The sequence below is a fragment of the Phallusia mammillata genome, chromosome 7, assembly GCF_965637545.1.
Source record: "Phallusia mammillata chromosome 7, kaPhaMamm4.hap1.1, whole genome shotgun sequence".
NCBI lineage: Eukaryota > Metazoa > Chordata > Ascidiacea > Phlebobranchia > Ascidiidae > Phallusia > Phallusia mammillata.
Window position 1 is genome coordinate 10,525,174 of NC_137258.1, and position 22,308 is coordinate 10,547,481.

The 22,308-nt window shown below is 35.6% G+C and overlaps 1 protein-coding gene, 1 long non-coding RNA gene and 1 pseudogene across 6 annotated transcripts; 2 read left to right on the forward strand and 1 right to left on the reverse strand.

The window, feature by feature from the left end:
- Positions 1-265: 265 nt before the first annotated feature.
- On the forward strand, positions 266-22,053 carry LOC145237140 (uncharacterized; annotated as a pseudogene). The gene is made up of 33 exons (XR_013861953.1): positions 266-353; positions 5,460-5,915; positions 5,981-6,265; positions 6,351-6,465; positions 6,526-6,725; positions 6,792-7,100; positions 7,171-7,362; positions 10,147-10,206; positions 10,368-10,511; positions 10,635-10,873; positions 10,932-11,108; positions 11,521-11,752; positions 12,198-12,285; positions 12,356-12,487; positions 12,541-12,678; positions 12,751-12,854; positions 12,916-12,988; positions 13,195-13,265; positions 13,346-13,476; positions 13,730-13,826; positions 14,020-14,093; positions 14,348-14,482; positions 15,252-15,386; positions 16,793-16,935; positions 17,192-17,327; positions 17,900-18,003; positions 18,339-18,451; positions 19,125-19,204; positions 19,676-19,801; positions 19,902-20,042; positions 20,499-20,632; positions 20,971-21,106; positions 21,199-22,053. The product of XR_013861953.1 is annotated as an uncharacterized LOC145237140 (transcript).
- On the forward strand, positions 819-1,518 carry LOC145237145 (uncharacterized). Its single transcript, XR_013861956.1, has 2 exons — positions 819-932; positions 1,137-1,518. It is a non-coding gene; the product is annotated as an uncharacterized LOC145237145 (long non-coding RNA).
- Positions 1,236-4,693, reverse strand: LOC145237141 (uncharacterized). Of its 4 annotated transcripts, none has more exons than XM_080099902.1 (3): positions 4,125-4,693; positions 3,763-3,839; positions 1,236-3,645 (listed from the first exon to the last, which is right to left on the reverse strand). In XM_080099902.1, the coding sequence occupies exons 1-3, from the start codon at positions 4,241-4,243 to the stop codon at positions 3,419-3,421; spliced, it is 423 nt and encodes a 140-aa protein (XP_079956028.1). In that variant the 5' UTR covers positions 4,244-4,693; the 3' UTR covers positions 1,236-3,418. The 4 variants fall into 4 exon arrangements, with proteins under 4 accessions (XP_079956028.1, XP_079956030.1, XP_079956027.1 ...); XM_080099904.1 differs by having other exon boundaries at positions 1,236-3,661; XM_080099901.1 differs by having other exon boundaries at positions 3,742-3,839.
- Positions 22,054-22,308: the final 255 nt, after the last annotated feature.

The window sequence follows — 22,308 nt, forward strand, 5'->3', positions numbered from 1 at the left end:
GGCCAAGTGTGTGTATGTGTTTAAAATCACTGTTTTATTTGATCTTTTAGCATATAGATTTCAAAGATAGGTAAAAAAGATTGATTTTACTTAGACATGTTGTATTAAAGTTAATTGTTTGATGAGTTTTTACGTGATATTAAAAACTCGCTTAGCATTCATTTCAGTATGTTTGGTCAAAACAAACCTCTGTTAAAGCTTGTTTTTAAGATATTTCTTCAGCAAATAAAGTGCAATTTCCATTAGATGTATACGAGATTAAATTAATTTTTGACCCAAAATGCTTGGACTTACTTTGATGTTTGCGGTTTTCTCTGCAAATCAGTGTAGCAGCGGTCTGACATCAGCACAGGGTAAGTTACATTCCGGTATTGGTTTGTTTAATTTAGCAATGTAGCCTACATCCTTCCCACCATTGCCGTCCGCATTACAGCTTTTGGTTTACCAAATGTCCCCAGTCTGTCCAAATTTATGTCACACTATCCTCGGTCGCAGGTTGTGCACTCCTGTTTCTTTGCACGACGATATTGATCAAACGAACAATCAAGGAATAAAAATAAACTTAAACAAAATGTAGCCCTGAAAAAAGTTTCAACTGAAAAGTGTAAGCATCTGAAAATATACGAAGAACCTTCAAAATGTCAAATTAAAATTAGGGTGTGGGTGTGCGTGTGTGAAAATGGTAATGTGTGTAAAACACTAAAAAGATGTTTTCGCCATAAAAGATAAAAAAGGTTAAATGTTGAAATAAAAACATATCGGATGTCGGATGCGTACAAGTACTGATGGCGTTGTTGGGCGCGAAGAAGCTTGTTTGGGTAAGCACTTTTTACCAAGGAATGCAGCCTGACTACCATGAATAAAAATGTACGCATTATGACGTCACATACCGTTGTAAACAAACTGGCGCCAGTTTGTGTTCTTGGTTTTAGGTAGGTAAGTTATATTGTGTACGCTCTCAAAAGGAGTTTGAGGTACTTATTAAACATTAAATGCGTAAAAACACTCCCATATAAAAGATTCAATGTTAGGGTTGATTCTGATGAAGTTTTGCTCCTACTCGTGAACTTCACTGTCCTGTTTTTTTAATATATATACTCGAACTATTTTATTCAACATCGGAATTTTTAACACAGTTGGGAGACCCAGCCATATTGCGACTTAAATGACTAACAAAACGGAACTGTTCTCCCTTTTTAAATGGAAACTTTTTCTGAGAAATGAAGACCACAAAGCTGTGCAAATGCCTTTTTATTTTTGGTATAAACTCCACCCAGAACCTACTACACCATACACAATGTTTTGATCATGCATTAATATCCTAACATAAAACACAGTTTACTGGCTAGTTTGAAGCAAACATGTTTGCGATTTTCTTAAAAAAGCATTTAATCATACAATTGTAATTACAGAAGCCATATTTTTGTTTTGAACAAAAAAATCCATGTTTCACATTCTCTTTCACATTTCTGTTTTGTAACATTTTACTGTTTGTGCCAGTGCATTGCAAAAGGCTGTTTTATTCATAAATTAAACACACATAAAATATGAGTCCTTTAGTTATATAGAGTACAAGCCTGTGACTGTCATTAAAAAGGCAAATTAGGTAATCATATTGATTTTGAAATTGTATTGTAAATGAATCAATAAACAATCATCAGTTTTTCAAAAACTTCAGAAAGAAAATAAGGAATATTCATTTTTATTACAATATTAAACTGAAAGTATACAATTTGATTGAAATAGGTACAGTAAAATTTGACCGTAGTGAGAAGGTTTTTACCAACAAAAATACCAAAAACACATTTGCTGAAAGATGTGGCAGGTTTGTCAATTAGAACAAAAACCTCAAGTTATTGGTATATTTAGCTCCTGATGTTAATTAAACCTTAACTGAGTCTTCCTCACAAAATGTAAAAATAACCCAATAGTACCAAGAAAAAAATCTGCACTCAGCATGCATAAAAACAGCTTCCATTATATAAACTATCTTCAAATGTCATTTGTGGTAAATATCATACAAGGAAAAAAAACTGTTTGTGCTACTGTATTCGACAACCAAGTTCTAATTGGTTGGAGGAATGATTAATTTATCAATGGGTAATAACCAACACCCAGACAACATGTAATCTTTATTCTGACTGCCTGTAGAATGTAGACCAGTGGTTGAGTTGAGTTGAGTTTATTTCGCTTGGTGAAAAAAAAAACATAGCGACACAATTGCACTAAAGACAATCACCAAGCCGGAAATAGCTGCGCAACGTTAAGACGTTATGGGGCGCAAAAAAGTGGAGGGCACAATTGGTGGATCATGATTAAACGCGCTGCAGCTACACCGTATTATGAAGCGTTATGTGGCAGGAGCTCACCAGAAAGTGAGTTAGGCGCACTGTGAGTATAACACGACTGGGGGGGAACGTTGGTGGGACCAGTCGAGGGGGCCCTAGAATCTAACCACCCGTGTTAGGAAGGAGGGTGGGGTTCGACAGGAAAAGAAACCACCGAAAGAAACCCTGCCGGATAGTTTCAAGCGCCGGAAGGAAGAGCACACACACACACACACATAGGGAATAACACTTTACAGTAATAGTATACTTTAAACTAACTGCAGTTTGTTACTTTAACAGAGTTGGTAATTAAATCATTTACAGTAAATGAGGATTAAAAATAATTTAAACCATTTGAAATGGTAATAAAAGCATTATTCATGAGACACATCAAGAACAAAAAGAAATAAACAAAAAAGAACAGAAAATAAGCACAAAAAAGCAAAAAGAAAAAAAAAAGAAAAAATGCCGAAAGAAATGCATTTGAATCGGTTGTTGTCAGCCCAGCTTACTCGGGACGCATGGCAAAAGGACGCTTCAAACTTGTAATTACCCTGCAACAATAAAAAACACAACACGGCAGCAATTTACCAGTTCCAGGTTGTAGCCTATGCAATATAAATCAGCACATATACAAGACTAACTTATTACTTTACGGTTTGCTGTGTTTGTCTAAAACTAATGTGATAAAAGCTTGTGAAATCTTAATGAAAACAAAAACACTGCAAACTTGTGAGTGTGAGTGGTTAATATTGGCATGCAATCCATTTTAGTGCACATACAAGCATGCATGAAGACAGCGCTACCAGAACCGGTGCTAGTGGATTTGTAAACAAAGAAAGAAAAAAAACGTGCACCAAGCAAGGCATCGGCGTTGGCAAAATCATGACGCTGTATTTTTATGAATAAACAGTTAAGTTACTGTGATGTGAAAACAGGCTAAAAATACTCTCTAGATTTAGTCGCCTGAAATTGTTAAGGTTCTTAACCTTTTTTTCTTTTTTTCGCACCCCCCTGGGTTTTTTAATTATATAGAATAGATCTGACCAACCTTAATGATTCAGCATCCCCGCACCCCCTAGGAACAGTTCTCACACCCCTTGGGGGTATGAGAACCCTTGGTTAAGAACCCCTGATGTAGACATTGCTAAAGAAATACTAAACCTTTTCAATAAATTTTGTACATAGGAAGAAAATTTAGTATTGCCATATACACTGCAAAAATACCTGCACACAATTATCAGCCCGATAACACAGGCGTGCATGCTGGAGATTTTATGTGAGAGTGGGTTGCACAAAAAGAAAGTGTACTGCAAGTCTGCAACCAACAAAATCTGTATTAGAAAAAAAAAAAAATGTTTTTAAGTATTTCTAGAAGTTGCACTTTTTTCAGTCATAAACACCATGCACTCACTGGATGACAATAGTAACTGACCAAATTTCTTGTTGATGCTATCATCTTGTGTAAACATCACCTCATTGCAAGAAGCATCTTTTACTTGTTTATGAGATCTGTTTATAAATTCAGAATCAATATTGATGTAAAAACCTGAACTTTCTAAATTAGTAAAATTAATAACTAAAAGTTAAGTTTTTATGAGGAACACAGTGTGTACTATTTTGAGTGAGTATTCATTTTTTAAGGCAAGGGTCTTTGGTTAACTGGACATTTTTAATGAAGCAAAATCCTTTCAAAAATTAGGGTTTTTTTCTGTTAACTTGTGAAGTTTCTGTTATTTATGTCTGTTCTTAATCTGACACAAAAAATATGTTTGTGTTCTGCCATCTGATACCTACCTCACACTTATTGGTTGATTTCTTGCCCCTGATTTCAACACCATTTTGTTGCTTTTGTAATTGGCAGACAAAATTGTTAAAGTTGAGCAATATGTTCCCAATGGTGATGGCCATGGCATGTCAGTCAGGAAAAAAGGTTTCGCCCATCAGAACCAAATGCTTTCACCAGTGTCTGACTTGATGACTTTAATGCTGTAGACTTAAAGGGCACATGACCTGTATTATACTATTTTAGTACACTATAAAATATTTTAAAATTTTAGTAAACTATAGTACAGTGTAGCTGTTCTTTATACAGTCTTTCTAAAAAAACAAACAAAAATACATTGTGTGATATTAAACAGGTTGCAGACGATGTTCGCGACTTTGCGCAAAATTAATTACAATTCAAAATGTTATCCGTAAAGTTTTTTTAACAAAAATAGTTGGTGCAGACTACATGTCACATCATAACAAGAAGCCACAAAACCGGTATCACCACGCGCCAAATTGAAACCAACTACCATGACGGAAACAATCACCTGGCTATAGTTACCGTAGTCAGGCTGCATTCCTTGGAAAAAAGTGCTTACCGCTTGTTTGCTGCACTGATCTCTATAAACCCTGGATTGCGCTACTGGCCGTCACGGTTGAAGCAAATTGAAGCGTAATGGCGGCTGCAAAAGGAAGCCCCAAAAATGCATTGCGGGCAATGGGGAGAGAGTGGAAAAATGACGATAATTTTTGTTTTAGGCATTTGCGTAGCGATTTTTGCAGATATGATTTGTAAATTAATAGGACGCATGTATTCCAGTGTGTAATAACCTATAAATATGCGTAGATTGACTGTGATGTGTATTAGTGTAGGTGTACTGGATACACGTTATTAAGTTAGTGTTGAAATAAATCTTTACTGAGCAGTAGTAAATGTTTTTTGTGCAATATAAGAAATGTTCGTGCTTTTTTAAGTATTTTGGACTTAAATCCAACAAGATGGCTATTCTCTCCACACAAGATGATGTGATACTTTGTATGACATTACCTTGCTTATCCAAACTGCTTGTTTTTGACTGTCATCAAACTCCTGGAAATTCTGAAGAACAAGTGATTTGAACGTTTTTATTAAAAACACAAAATACTAATATAATATTTCAACTATTTTGCTCAAAATATTTTTACCACGCAATCCAGTGTTTATAGAGATCAGTGGTTTGCTGTCTGTTCAGTCAGTAAAATTGACGGTACAGTTGCAAATACGATTCTCTGGAACTTTATTTATCTTGGCGCAGTACGCAATATATGTCAACTGCTGTTTTCATAAACAAAAGATAACTCACGTTTATTTATTTTGTTCAGCACCCTTTGCGGTTACTTCTGTGGAAAATTATGGCTTGTATTTCTTTAACAAATCTTTGTCGAAAACCGAGGCCGACACCGAGTGTGAAAGTCAAGAATCCTACCTTGTTCGAATAAAAACTCAAAGAATACAAACTGCAATAGAACATGTCATTCGACCTTTGGTAAGCTCTACTGAGGCAACTGCACCGACAAACAGGTTCTTGTCAAGTTACTGGGTCGGAGCATCAAACCCGGTAGACAAACCAAACAGTGCCACCGTTGTTTGGGATGACTCCACCCCTTCAACTTACACAAACTGGTACAAAGGAGAACCAAATTTTCCAAATGAAAGGTGCGTGATCGTTTCCGCTGTTAACACATATATGTCCGCATGGGGAAACCATCAGAATTTATTAGGAAAGTGGCTGGATTTTCCTTGCTCCTTAAAACTGAAGTTCTACATTTGTCAAAAAGGTAAATATTTGCCCAAAAGACTCCAATTTGTCGTGTAAAATAAAAAGAATGCTCCCTCTTTGCAGAGTTAATTGTAAAAGATTTCACAGACGTGGTAGCTGAAAAATTTACTCAAGTGTTTTTCTCGGGAAAGGTATGGTTTGTTGGAACTATACGGGCTACTGTTCTCCATGCCAATAAAAATACCAGTAAACATAATTTGGCATTATCATCGGGTACACATAAAAGCTTCAATTACTCCATTGCTGTTCAATCTATTGGTGATGCTGAAAACTATTCATTGGTTCTTTCTGGAAAACTTTCTTCTTCATCATCAACAGTTTCACAAACAGTCGAATATACTGTTTATGGTATGTGAAGGACGTTTTAGCATTGTTGCATGATTTCTTTTACAAAAAAACATGTTCTGAATTTTGCAAAAAAATCATGTTCTAGTACCAGCAAACATTTCTCTGACTTCTTCCAACATCACCGTTGGAAAAAATAGAAGTAATGCCTTCATTGACTGTGTTTCATTTGGTTACAGCATTCCGTCAGCTATGTGGTACAAGTGAGTATTATCAATGTCGCACAGAAATAATATTGTGATTTGCATTCATTTTATATGCAGAGATGCAACTTCATTACCACAGGTTTCTTCCTCACCTGTGTTTCAAAGTGTGACAAGTTTGGGTTACTCTGTAGTTTCTAGACTGAATTTTACTAATGCTACAAGAGCACATTCAGGAATATATGTATGCAAAGCTATAAATTTGGTCGAATCCACTGCCACTGCTGAAAGAAGAGCAGAAGCAAAGGCTCATGTGTTTGGTAAACATGTTTTTACTTCGGTGATATGTAATCATACACTACAAAGTGACACTTTTTATTTTTCAGTTGAGTATGCACCAATTTTTAATTCTTCAATTCCCCAAAAGAGACAAGCTGTCCCTTTTGCCAAACAACTAAACCTAAGCTGCACATTTCATGGTGCACCACTGCCAACAATCCACTGGAGCGTTAATGGCATTAAGGTTGAAGCGGGCAACCCTGGACTGCCTATTTACACACTAATGAACTACCAGGGTTATCGAACAACATCCACAATTGTCATATATAATTCTGTTATTTTGGGATCAAAAGCAAATCTGTCATGTCATTCAAAGAATGTGCATGGAACAACTGATCCAATATATTTTACATTAGGTATAAAAAGTGAAACTGGCTTGCTTAGAAAGAATGTCACATTAAAACGTAACAATTTCTAATTTTGTAGATTTGGACTATTTTGATGCAAGATATTACTGGTTTGCTTCTGTTAAAAAAAAATTCACAAATGCCCGGAGTGTTTGCCAAAAATATGATGGAGATCTGGCTATTATAACCGATAACAAAACTCAGAAGTTTATCCAAAACAAAGGGACATTTTATGCTAATCGCAGTCGGTGGATGACAGATACAAAGTCAGGTTTGGTTAATAAAATGTTAAGTATTCAACAAAACAATACATTTTGTATTCAACAAAAAAAGTGCTTTGTCTTTGTAATGATTATAGTCTAAATCCAAAGAGTGGCAAATTTCACCTTTATATGTTTTTTTTCTACCACTGTGCTTGTTCATTGACTTTTGGCATGGAATGATTGATGAACTTGGATTTTGGCAGGAAAAGTTCATGAATTGGAAATTGTATGCCTGATGAAAATAGTTGGTTTAATTTAAATTTTCTTTGTAATCCATTAGCTCCTAACATGTTTGACATATTTTGCACACTATTCATACTACTACTCATCACCAATAGAAAGTAACATGTTTGACATATACTACTCATCACCGATAGAAAGTAAAGCAAAACAGCTTAGTCTGGTTGTGAAATTACAACTTGTTACATTAGGATGCAGCTTTTCATGTCGTCATTTGGATTCTGTGGGGTGTCAAGAGTTTTATGAAATAAAGTTCATGGTGGCCTCAAGTGCAAAAAAAATATAACAACAACCAAATTGTACAACATGTATTAAATTGTTAGTTGGGTTCGAAATTTGATGCAGTAAGCGATCCGCAGTCTGGGGTTACGAACATAGGCGTCGATTTTTTAATTATTTGCAAAATTTTAGGGGAGACCTTTCCATGTTTTGGAAACATCCATCAGCCGTTCAAACCCACAATCTTAGGAACACAATGCAGTTGCGGTAACTGCTCCGTTGTCCTGGCGAGCGCACGATCTAAGTTATGACCCTTATTCGGTTAAACCAGGGGCCACTAAACGTTTCCCATTTAAAATCTGGTGATCCGACTGTTAAATTGTATAGTTAGCATCAACTAACGAGCAATGCTCGTATATTACGTCACAAGTAACAAAAGAATGCAATTGTTCGCGCACAATTAACACTTGTAGTCTCGTCTGTGACGTAACAAATTGGTTGTGGTCTATTTTGGGCGTTGTAATCCTATGAATCCAAAAAAATGTAGGCCGTAGTTTGGTGACCCCTGGGTTAAACAAACGAAACAAAGTTTGCAGATATAGCAAACTTCCGGACAGACAGATAGTGAAGTTGCCACAGGAATTAAGTAAACATTGTTCAAGATGTTCATTTACATTGTATGTGACGATTTTTAAACAACTCAACCTTAAACTGGCAACGTCTTATTCGAGGGTTGCTTGCGTTTTGGCTGCAAAAATGCCTATAATATTTGTTTGACTAGTCATTCCTGCAGTTAACATAAAGCAAATATAAGATACTTGAACAACCAGCCAGTACTGGGAATAAAACAATCACATAACAATGCCGATTGTAACTGCAACCTATGTTACGTTACGTAACAAACCACGAGACACTTGCGTTTTGTCATTGATTGTTCTGGCAATACTTTATTTCAAACAAAAACAGGGGAGACAATACATATGTTGTCACCCCTGTTTTTTCAGGAGGGGAGACATGTCACCCCGGTCACCCCTAAATCGACGCCTATGGTTACCAATACAAAGTTATGCGACAGAACACTCAATAATTAAAACTCTGCAAATCCTACAAACTTAAGTGGAAGGTGCATAAGCTTCTGTGAACTATCTGCAAAACATTTGAATATATTATGTACTATAAATAACAACGAGTCGAACCGGAGCCGAACCCGCGAACTGGTTTGAGCGGTTAATTTCATTAAACCCGAACCGCTAATTACGATTTTCTAAAAACCCCAACCGGAGTTGAACTCCATATTTTGTTAGGCATTGGACCCGAACCAGAACCGAACCAGTAAAAAATGCAGTCTGTTTTACATTTCGCGATTTTTTTCAAAACAATGCACTGAAGAATACACGACATAACACTGATATGGCGTGTCAAAAATAACAGTGCACTGGCACGTTTCAATTGGAGTTTGATAAGGCCAGGTAGATAATGGGTAGAACTAAATTAAAACGAATAAAAATTTGAACTGGTTTAAAAACCGCAAACCGGGCGGACCGGATAATTTGCCCGAACTGGAACAAAACCTGAACCCAAAAATATACATTTTTAAAATCCGAACCCGAACCCTGAAAAATAAAACTAAGTGAACCCGAACCGAACCTTAACCCATATGACAAATGTCGACTCCCTGATAAATAATGTAATGACTACAATACTGTAATACCCTATTTGAAAAATGTAAAAGCATATAGAGCCAATAAATGATAAGCTGCAGACAGTGCACACTGTTTCGACCTATAAGGTCTCATCAGTGCAGCTGGTGACGAGAGATCGGCCGCATTGGCTATTTGAAAAAGACTACAGTGTAATTCAATTCAATTTTTTCAATTCAATGGTTTATTTTTACTCACAAACGCAAGTGATGGTAATGAGGCATCGATTAACCTTTCGGTTTTCGAGTCAAGATGCCCCCAAAAAAACGTGTGTAATTCACAGGTAATACCCCTAGGTCGTTGAAACTGTGATTCCCAACTTGTAATAAGTAAATTCCTTGAAAAACAACCCTTGCAAGAGCATAATGTTTTTGTTTTGTACAGTGTTTGCATCTTGGTTTTGTTTTTGTTGCTGAAATATGACCATAAGTACCAACTCACCGTTGCATTGTTTCCTTTTTTAGTTTGTTATGTTTGCCTCTACTAATTTTGCACACTTTTTAGGATATTTATCTTTATTAGACACTTGTTTGCAAGTGTCAAATACATGGAAATAAAATGTGATGCATCTGATGCATTCTTTGCATCATAAACAATAAAACTGTTTTCACACAATTTTGTTTTGTTTTGCAGCCTTTGTAGGAGCTGAGCGTAGAAATGGTACTCTGGTTTGGTTCAATGACACACCACTCGGTAATTATTAAACATTCTGTAAATAAAAAGCCAATATTATGTGGTTTTACACAATTTTTGCAAAACTAGTTTCATTTTAACTTTTGGTTTATTCGACTAAAATATGGGTACCGTACTACTTTATTTTTATGGTACATTCCCAGTGTATATTTCTTTTGCAGATCAGACATTTACACAATGGTCTACAAAACATCCAAAAAAACACCCATGTGTAGTTCTTTCAAACAAAGATAGTGACAACCCAAGATTTTTATGGAGAACTGGAAGTTGTACTAAAGAACGCTACTTTGTATGTCAGTTTAAAGGTAATGATTGGAAACTCAAATGGAATATTCATGCTTTAAATCAAGTTCATTTTCTTTCAGATGACTTTATTTTTTTACATGAATTAATTTCTAAAACAACATAATACTTGCTTTTGTTTCAAGCTCAGCCTGTTACATTTCTACCATCACATCCTGTAAGTTGTGCTGCAAATCAACTTTCAATTAGATGAAAAGACATGACAGCTTTTACTGGTAGAATAACTTTTAACTTGCTTGCAATCACTAATGCCTCAGGAGGGATCCAAACAATTTACAATAAGACAGAAACAATCCAATCTACTGGTAATCATGAATACCAAACTTTGTTGGGTAATTTAAAAACACAGGATTATCACATACAGGTAATTGCACATTGTAAGATTTATTTGTACCCATTGACTTATGCCTGATTATGCTTAGGTGGTTTTGTTTCCACAAATATGGAATTTTCCTGTGCCTATGGAGACAGTTTTGCCAACCAGAATAGCTGTTGCTGACAAAGCTAAAAACCTTTCTCTGACATTGAATATGCAAACATGTGTGATCACATGGATGTGGCCAACAAACATTAACAAGATAGAAATTACAGGATACAAGGTAGGTTGTTATGTCATTTTACTATTGTGGTCAAATTAGGTTAACTGCTTTTCTGCTGGGAAATAACAAAGTGAGGAATTTCTGGATGTATCAATTTAGTTTGTGAGTACAGCGCTAAAGACTGATGATAGTGTCCCTGTTTGTGATCGTTGATGTAACAAGACTTCTCAGTCAGAACAAACACATTTGTCTAATACACACAAAAAAAATGTGGAGAAGAATATTGTAATACCATAGTTGTTTGATGGGATATTGGTCTTTAACAGATCTATGTCAACCATTTCGGTGTTAAAAGAAAAACTTAGGTTGAACTTCTGTATTTCAGCATCATCACATAATGATTCCACTTTTCACTTTCTTATATATTTTGCTGAAAATGGTATTTTAATGAATTGTTTATGAATTTTAACAGCTGAACATAACAAAAAAACTGAGTTTGTTTGCATCCAACTTCTCATCACTTGCAACATGGCAAGAACAGCAATTTTTTAATGTATCTATGAAAAACGTAACGGATCTGAACCACAGTCACAATGTTACTATGCTGCCAAATCAAGTGCTTTCTATAACTTTACAAGTAATGACTTGTTCCAGTGATGGAGTGCCAGTGTTTGCACACAGAAATTGTGCAACTTCACCAAAAGGTTTTTTAATTTTGTTTTATTTAGCCCAAGTGGCGTGTTTGCTACTTAAATAACTCTTTATTTTCCAGTGAAACATAGTAACTTAAGCACCATTTTGGTACTAACTTCTTGCACATAAAAATATGAATAAATATTTATTTCGATGATAGAAAAGTGAAACTCAGAATAATTTTTATAGAACCAGATTTTGTTCCTTCAATCAAATGATCCAGTTCTTTACCCTGTGAACGAAATTAAATTAATGAAGGTTATGTTTTTTATTAAGCCTAACTAACCTGTTCGCTACTTGAATAAATCATTTTCCCAGTGAAACATAGTAACTTAGCACCATTTTTCATTTTTTTTTTTTTTTTCATTTTTTCACCATTAACTTCTGCTGCACAAAAACATAAATAAATATTATCTATTTCAAAATGAAACAAATAACTCAAAATATTTTTTGCAGAACCAGATTTTGTTCCTTCAATGAAAAGATCCAATTCTGCATTATCAGTCATTGTTTCTCCTGTGAATGAAATTAATGGACCTGTTAGGTATTTAAAAGTTGCTTTCTCATAATATTTGTGGCTTGTTAATATAAAAATCAGCTTACATTTTATTAAGCTGCTACTTTGTTGTTGGTATGGATGCTGAAAGTAGAAACAACTCATTGCAACAAATACTTACTTGGACAGAGTTACAAAGTGTTTTATTAGGAAACATCCCTTATTGGCATTGTGCTTTTGCTATACCAAGGCAAGTTTATTATGTTAGTGCTTACACATCATTTTAAAACAGTTTTCTTGTAGATTTACAGGTGATCCTGTCACAAAAATTATTGGGGACAAATCAGTTTCAACGTGTGATGTCAAAACTGACTTTAACTCCAACCTTATGGACACACACACATGCAAAAATCCAACTTTGACCCAAAACAAGTTGTACAAGTTTGTATTTCAACTAATATTTCACCTAAAAAGTGAAATTGTGTTGTCTGACCAATTTATATATGTGTGTAGGTTTATGGTAATCACCACAACTGCAGTGGAAAGTGCTGTTGCAGTTAAAGCGAGTCCTTTTGTTGAAATAAGTGCAAATATCATGAGTCCTTCAATGCCCATAGGTTAGTAATGCTCCATAAACTTATGTAAGCTAAATACGTCGTTAAAACATTTATTTTTCAGGGCTAATTGTAGGAATTTCCATTGGTGTCTTCTTACTTATGCTTATTATTATTGTAGCATTGATTTTTTTAAGGTGAGTTTTAGTTTAATTTATTTTTACATATATATATTGTAGATATTGTGGGATCGTTTCATTCTTGAATGTGGTGTCTTTGGTTGGTTGATTCTTGGAAAATAGTTAACTAAACATAATCTCCTTGCTTAAAGAAAGATGGTTGTTGACTGTTTAGGCAGACCAACCTGATTTATTAACACTCTATTCCTATTTGTTTTTGGTAGGAGACGAAAATCTTCCAAAACACCAAACAATATCATTGCCCTTGACAATAGAAACCAAGACCGTTCTGACGGTAAGACTTGCCACAAAAATGGCCTTTTACCTTTTTTTCTAAATTGACTGAAATGCTCTTTACTTCCGCCTTGCATTTAGAATTGCAACCAAACGAAACGTTGTATGAGAATGTGTCATCTGACATCGGTCGACCTATTGCACTTTCTAAATTACTGGACAGATATGACACCTATTCACGCGATGCCGTGACCTACAATACCCAATTTAAGGTAAAACTTTCGTGTTGTTCATTCAACATGCGTCGTTTCCTTATTATTGTGTTATGTCAACTTTTAATCACGTAGTAACTAATAAACAAAAGTGTGTGCATGGTTATACTTAATATACAATTGAAAACCATAACTTGGACTATTTAATGTGTACGTATGTTTGTTTACTGCTGTGAATTATGCTCTTCGTGGTTGTCCTGTTATCTTTCGTGGGTAGTCGTTAATTTTGCATGTACCCATTCTTTCCCGTTAGGAGTTGAAGGAAGCCCAAGATAGAATGTCACTGGATAAAAGCGTCGCAACCGATACACGGAACAAGGAGAGAAACCGATACAAAAATATTCTTCCGTGTGAGTTGAATCTCTTATTGTGTAGTCTTGGTTACAAATACATCCAGCAAATATCCTTTGTATATTCACATTAATATCACTTACCACTATGGCATTCGACAAATACATTTAAACAGTAAAAACATAAAATCAGGTGATTGCCTTTTGTAAGATAATTGCAGTAGTGGTTTACCCGTTTCCAACTTTTTTACAGATGACTTTAATCGTGTGAAGCTTAAGGGCGGAAATCCGGAAAACAACGACTACATTAATGCCTCTTACATCAATGTAAGTTTCTCGTTTGTAAGTGAATTCTGCGTAATATACGCAACTAGCAGTGGTATAGCACTTCTGTGCAAATATGAATTTGAACTTAAATAACAAACAGGTGATTTAAATCATTGTTTCCTTGCATGGTGGGGTGATTTAATCTTCTCCATTCATTCTATTGTCTGCAATCGGTTAGTTAAACGAGTAGTATTTTGGTTAACTTAAGAAATGTTATGGAAAATTATACATACTTCCTTGTATGTGTTGCATAGGGTTACAATGGAAATGTCAAGTTTATAGCAGCTCAAGGACCTCGTCCCGTCACTGTTCAACATTTCTGGCAAATGATTTGGGAACAAAACTGCAAGACAATTGTAATGCTGACAAACGTTTTAGAAAAAACAAAGGTAATACAGTGTTATAGCCCAGTGCTCTTCAACCTTTTTTGGTCTGGTGAACCCTTAGAGTTGTTGTGACGAACTCATGCACCCTGTTTACTTAAAATCAAAACTTTTGACGTAAACATTTTTGATCAAAAACTTTTGCCGTTAATTAATGTGAATCTGCACGGTGCGCAAAGCGTCTTTTGAAGTAAATATTCCTCGACTGCACTGAAAGTGTTAGACATCAACAATTTTTAAAAATAAAAGGTTCATTTATATATCAATTGAAACCTACACCCTAATATCCTGAAGGTCAAATATCACTGGTTCATTAAAAGTTTGTGATGCACCCTTGTATACCCTTTCGTACTGGTCCACCCCATGCATATTTTGGTGCACCGTGCACACCGGTTGAAGAGCACTGTTATAGCCTACCAATGAAATAGAGCACACCAAAGCAAGCGACGTTTTGTTTGCTTGTCCTCGTTTTTAGGTATTGTGGTGTGTATCTTATTGCTTAAATCAACACAAGATCTCAAATTAATTTATTGTCCTGATCTAAATTAAAATATAGTTTAGGGACATTAATTCGGCCCGAGGGGTAACATATTTAAGCCAAACTAATACCCGAAATTTATGTCAAAAAAGGAAAATTACAATGAAATATTCTAGAGTAAATTCGACCTCCCGAATCTGAACCGCCTTTATCTCAAAACATCAGTTTACCCCATGAACAGCTCTGATCTTATGTATCTTTATGGCGCACTGCAAAAATATATATTTGGTGTCACAGCAAAAGTGCGAGAAATATTGGCCTGAACCCAACGAAAATCTTCGTTTTGGGAAATACGCAGTGAAGACAGACCAGGAAGAAAGTTATGGCAGCTACATCGTTCGTTCCATATCCATCACCAGAAGCGACTTATCGGTAATTTCAGTGCTGTTATATTTTACTTGGCGTACTGGGTTAGATTAAAATATACTCAAGTTTTTAACAACCCAATATTTACCACAATATGTGTAGTTTTAAATATTTTTAATATATAAGGTACCTGCAGCTAACAAGGCCCATTAAAAAACTATTGCGTATAACTGAAAAACCATTCAACCGTTCCAGGCCAAATTCGGCATGATTGTTGCAGAGGTTGATATTAAACATCCATTAGATTTTGAGGACGTTTGCATGTTTTGTGTTTGTAGGATAACAGTTTAAAAAAAATTAAAACTTGGGCCTTAATACAAACCTATGCTGTTAATAAAGCCCAATATTTTCATGTTTTTAAAAAGAGTCTAGAAACCAATCAAACTCATTTATACTTTGCTTCGGTCAAATAAAAGTTTAAACAAGCAACGTTATTAACTCATATTACACATATACTGTTAACTAAGACATATAACTGTTAATCTGAAGGTACTAAAAAACAGAATAAACGACCCCTTGACATTTGATATCAAAAAATACTAAATGAAAGATTACTTCCACAAACATCTTATTCGGACTTTTTATCTCCCTAAGAAAGCATAAAAGCAAATTTTGTGCATATCAGTCGCCTTTAGTATAAAAGACACTTGAGAAAATGACAAATTATCGTTGGGCCTTATTGCAAGCAATGGCTGACAAACAAAACCGTAATAAAATTTATTTGAAGTAATTCTTTTTTCCAGATCGGATAATGCTCCAATTAAACTAAAATGACCCCATTACTAATATATCTTAATAAGTTTTCATTTCGACAACACAACCTTTTCATTTTTGCTACCAATTTTAACAAAAAATAATAAAAAGTTGAAAATAAACACTTCTCAATTTGGATTGGTCATGATAACAATTACATATAACTTGCAGGTCCAAAACTTTGTAAATCATTTTAAGTACATATATATTTTAAAATTACATCAAAACGGAAGCATTTTTTCTGGCACATAAAAAAATATGAGCAGTGGGCCTTATTACCTTCCGGGCCTATATACCTTCAGGTACCTTATAGTATCGTGACGCCATATCTTTTGCACTTAACCATTGCTCTTCTGTTTTACCATGTTTGATATTTACTCAACAGTGTGTAGTTATGTTTGTACAAGTTGTCTTGACTTCATGCACGAACTGTTGTGATAGCGTCGTTTGTCATAGAATGTGACACATAGGGTCATTGCACGTGCACTGAAACCCCCATTGGAAAGTTTGTAACAGTGTAATGCATTGGGTATAAACGTTTTTCCCTGAAACCTGGAAAATCCCTACGGGCGGTTGTACACATTGAACAAGTAGTGGCTGCACGTAGAGTAAAGAAAATACACCAACTAAACTGACGCTTTATTGTGTCGGGTACACAGGAATGCCGCTACGTGACTCACTACCACTTCGCTGCCTGGCCCGACCACGGGGTTCCTGTTTACACTACTGGATTGCTTCGGTTTCATCGCGTCATTAAACAATCGCAATCTGAAGACGGTTCACCGATACTTGTTCACTGCAGGTGGAAATGCTTTTGTTTTTTTAATCGATTTATATGTTTCTATAGTGGTATACGACATAAGGTCATTGATCGATCATTGTGTAACATGACTCTTTCCGAATACTATTGTTTCAAACTAGACATAACTTTATTGACTTCCCCGAGCTTCCAAAGCAATATCTGAAACCTTTATTGCCTAATTTTGTTTACTCACTGAAAACAAAATCTTGCAAACTTGACACCAAAACTCTTTGTACTAATGCTTTTTACTGTGTAGCGCTGGTGTTGGTCGGACTGGAACTTACATAGGCTTGGACATTTTGGAACAACAAATGATTGCAGAGGGTAGAGTGGATGTATTCAGCACTGTACTGAATATGCGTCGACAGAGAATGGACATGGTGCAAAACATTGTAAGTGTATGAAAGGGAGGTTAGCAATGAACAATAACGCAGTAGGTGGAGTTTTACCAAATGTAGGTGTATGTGCCTACTTTTTGATCTGACCAACATATCCGGAACAACAAATAACGTTAGTTTTACCTCACTAGAGTTTAATACTATCTATCTCCATGTAGTGGCTATCAATGTATTGACCCTTGTCTGTAGCAAATCTTAGTCTTGGGTTTAAAAATGCTATACTGAAATATTTAAATTTAAATACACCAATTGTCAGTTTAAAATATAAGGGACTCAGTTATCCTTGAAATACTTGTGAGCAATACCTAAACGGGAATTGTGTATGTGTTGTCGTAGTGCTAATAAATTACCAAAGCAAGTCTAGTTTCAATTACTTGGTAAGCAGTCTATGTAAAGTTGGATTGTTATCAGGGTTGAAATGTTCTTGTTTCGTTCATTTTCAGTCGTTTTTTGGCGTCACTTGATTGGTTGACATAATCTAGCAAAACATCACGGTTCGAGAAAATACTGAATATCACCTTTTTCTAAGCACTTTTTGTGTCTTAAACGGACAATTTTCTTTGCAGAATCAGTATATTCTCATGCACAAGCTGATTGTTGAGATTCACACTACGGGCGACACAGACCTTCCTTGCGACATTTTTGCAGAGCACTGTTCCCGTCAACAAACGTAAATCTTTTCTATTTTAGAAAATTTTGTCCTAGACCGGATATGTTAGGCTCCAGGGGAACATGTTTTTTTTCATCAAACTTTTAGGTTAACTTATGTTGTTGATAAAGATATGAACCAAAATGTTTTTATTTCCCCTTTGAAACATCAGCCAACATTGACATTAATTTGGACATACAATAGGGCTCATGCTAGTGTATTTGACCAATCACATATGAATCGTTACTTGAAATCTAAAATGTTAACATTTTAAAATGTATATTGAAAAAATATATCAAAAAACGATTTGCTACTAAACGCAATTAGTGAATACTAATCATCATCTGTTTTAAAAGTCTCAAAAAGGAATTCGAATGGTTAAATCTGATCCCTCCCCTGGAAACTTCGCAGTCGAGGGCATGCCAACACGCAAATCGACAATCATGCAGAGATGACACGGTTCTGCCTTGTAAGTTTGTTGGTTTTTTTCTACTTTGGTGGGACAGTATCAACCTAGTCTTACTCAATAACGCGAGAGCTTAGAAAAAGAAAGTTCTCGTATGATCGGTTTAAGCTTATAATCGAGAGTTTAATTTCTGTTCTAAAATTACATTAAAATGTCAATGTAAACCAGGGGTTCCCAACCTTTTTACGATCTCGTACCACTTGGACGCTCTGTACTGCCAGCCGTACCACTTCTTGCAGAACAATAATTTGATTGAATCACATTTTATTAAGAAGAATATTGGCCTACTAAAGTAACACTAAAACACCACAACTAAGACATTTTTGTTTACTGTCAACCAATTGGCGAACAAAACCAGATAAATAAATGATAAAGTTGTGAATCCAGGTATGTGTGAAAAAAAAACGGAAGCTACTCGCGTACCACCTGAAAAACGTTCGCGTACCACTAGTGGTACGCGTACCATAGGTTGGGAACCCCTGATGTAAACGGTATTTTAGCAAACTAAATTTGTAGAGGGGGAATTAGATTTTAATATCGACTAAAAGGGTACACAGGACAAAAAAGTTGAGAACCACTGGTTTATATCATGGGCTGTGTACACATGAGACCTTTTTCCAGAAACTAAATTATGCTTTTTATGCCCGAAACACCAATTTCAAATGTTTTTTTACAGATAATAGGTCACTGGTGACTTTAAGTGGAAACGCAGCAAGCTTGTACGAGAACGTCTTTATCAATGCATCATTTGTCCAGGTAAGTTGTGGTGTCACAGGAAAAGGCAAATATTAGGAAACTTTAGTGGAAACTGTTATAGCTTTGTTAACATTGGTATCTTTCCTCCTAAACTTGACCCAGCGGTAATTTGAATCATGTACTGCACAAATTATCTCGAATTGTAAATTGTGCAAATAGCAAATTGCAAAGGCTACTAATTTTACCCAACGACATGTCGAATTATATTCGTGCCTGGTGTTAATCGATTTTCAGAAGAATTCATTTGAGCAAACCTCACAATGCAACCCGCCAAACTTTTGCACGTAAACTGGTCGTACAACACATTATCGCTTGATTTTGTCAATGCTTTCATGTGGTGTTCAAAAACCTGTCGATTTTTTAAGGTCCAAACACTCTACTCCAACTATGCGTAGGCACGATACTCACACCTAATCGAGTTTGAACTTCAATTTGTTTACCGGATAATAAAACTTTGTTCATGTTGTTTAGGACTATGAAGGAGCTAATTCTATGATCGTCACACAAGGACCGATGTCGTCCAACATTAACCAGTTCTGGCAGATGGTATGCGATCACAACGCAGCTGCGATTGTCATGTTGACTTCTGTGGATAATGTAAGGTTTTAAAGAACCACAATTTATTTTCTTCGTTTGAATCTTAATCGTTGCACGACAGAAGTCACATCGATTTTTGTGACTCGAGTTTTGTTATTAGGACCAAAGTTGTGGATATTGGACAGAAAATTTGAACTCCCGGCTTCAGTTGAATTACATCAATGTGACTATGAGCGCAAAAACTGACCTGGGTCAGGATATTACAAGACGGGAGTTTTACGTCGAGGAAGTTGAAGGCTCTGTAAGTTTGATTTATTGTTGTAAGTGTCATATCTGGTTATCCATCGAATTTGACCCACTTGTTTTGGCGTCGGTGTTATTATTTTTTGGTCAAATCCTCCTATTGCTGATATAAAACCAACTACATTTGGTCCTACAATGTAACCTAAGGCACCTGGCAACCCATTACGTAGTTATCCAACGCCACCAAGAGAAACAAAGAAGTTTCTAAACCAACTACCGACATCCTATTTTTGGTAACTGAATGATAATCTGAAACCGAAAAATGTGCGCAGGCTTTTACTGCATTTAATCAAGTCATATAAATAATGGCGTGGAATTTCGGTAAACAATGAAAACTATCTAACACGCTCGTCTTTACAATGAAACCCATTCGTTTGTTTCTCACTACTATAAATAAAACAATGACATGAAAAACGAAGGTATCGGTTCAAACCGATTGTTTATTGTAACACAGGTTTCAGTAACGCATCTTCAATGTGACGTAAACAAGCGCGGTGACGAAAGCACAGTGGTTGAACGTTTCCTTGAACTTGTTTCTCAAGCTCATTCCTTGAGGCAAGAAAATCGTCCGATAGTTGTTCATTGCAGGTAAGCAGCTATGTAGGCTACTTCTGTGGTAGTCGTCCTAATGTTATCAATTGCAATTTTGCTATTTGGTTTGTTTTTGGCTTAACGCCTTCATGTTCGATTAAAACGGTATCGATAGTAAGAATAAACCACATCGATCTTTGCCCAACTACTGTACGCATAGTTCCGGGCTATATTTTAACTTATACTTGCTGCTCGACCAAGGCTGAATAGAATCTGTTAAAATCTCATAACGCAAAACATTAATTGTAAGTAACAACGCAAGAATCATCAAAACTTTTTCTCTTGTGACCGTCTACTTGATGGTGCTGATTTTGTTAAACATCCAAATTTTGCAGAGATGGAGCTGGTCGTTCTGGTGTCTTCTGTGCTCTCTTCAATCTTTTGGACCGCACCAGGATTGAAAACAGAATAGATGTTTTCAGGACAGTGAAAGATTTGAGAGACGCCAGACCGTTTATGGTCCGATCACTGGTAAAATATATTTTTCCCATTCCTGACTAGTATTGGAATGTTATTAAATTTATTATCATATATAAGCTAATGTTTTTTTACTTGTTTTACAGGCCGACTACTTGCTTTTGTATAAAACTGCACAAACCCATGTATCCGCCCGAAGTATTTATGCAAACGTTTGATGCTGTTGATATTTTGCAACAAATCTACAAACTAACTCGAATATATGAAATATTTCTATTTTTGTTGTAAGCTATATTCGCGTTTGGTAGTTTGATTTTTCTTGGAATCACGTTTTCCGTTGGAAACCCAAAACGACATAAGATACAAAGTTGCATTTAACAACTTTGCAAGTAGACGTTTATTTGCGTATCCTGTTAGGCTGAACACTATTGTGTAGCATGTTGGGTTAACTTTACTACTTAATCGTTTCCTTTTTGAATGGATATGTATATGTGTGCTTTGTCATATAATGGACACATATTTGTTTCTGTACGTTTCTTTTTTTGATATTTTCACATTTTTTACCACAAAACAGCAGTTTTTGCCACATTACATGACCCACGTGTTTCATACGTTATATTGCAATGTATCTGAAAGTGTTGCTGTTTGGGTGTAATATACAAACCTTAATGTGCTGAGAATGTAAACAATTGCGGTTGGATGGAGTTCTTGTTTTCTTTCGTTAACCATTTTATCCCAAACTGCCTAGTGATTATTCCTTTAATCTCCCATATTCGTTTTCAATCTCCCATATTGCGTTGCCTTTCTGATAATATCTCCACCGTAGTAGACGTGCGTAAGAGAAGTTTATGCGAGGCATATTGGGTTACATTTGTACGTTTCAGTTTTAAGGTAACCGCCAAGCACTCTTGGCAGTTTTTATCCGTTCTGTATGCATTTTTAAATGTAATTTTTACTGATTATTTCACTCTTGATTTGTCAAATAAAGAAATCTAAAATTGTTTGTTTGATACTTATTTGTAGGTACATTATCATACACCTGCGGTTATCAAACTGGGGTCCGCCACGCGATTTCAGAGGAGCCGCGAGGAGCTTAAAGTATTTCTACAATCTTATGTAAGTTTAGATCTTGGAAGTGCACATGCAAAAATGAGTCAAACGAATGAGTTCTGTGACAAGAAGTGGTATATTGCTTCATCGCCGAATGTTTAACAATCCATGTTTTAGCACTTAATCATAAATATTTTAATGGTTAA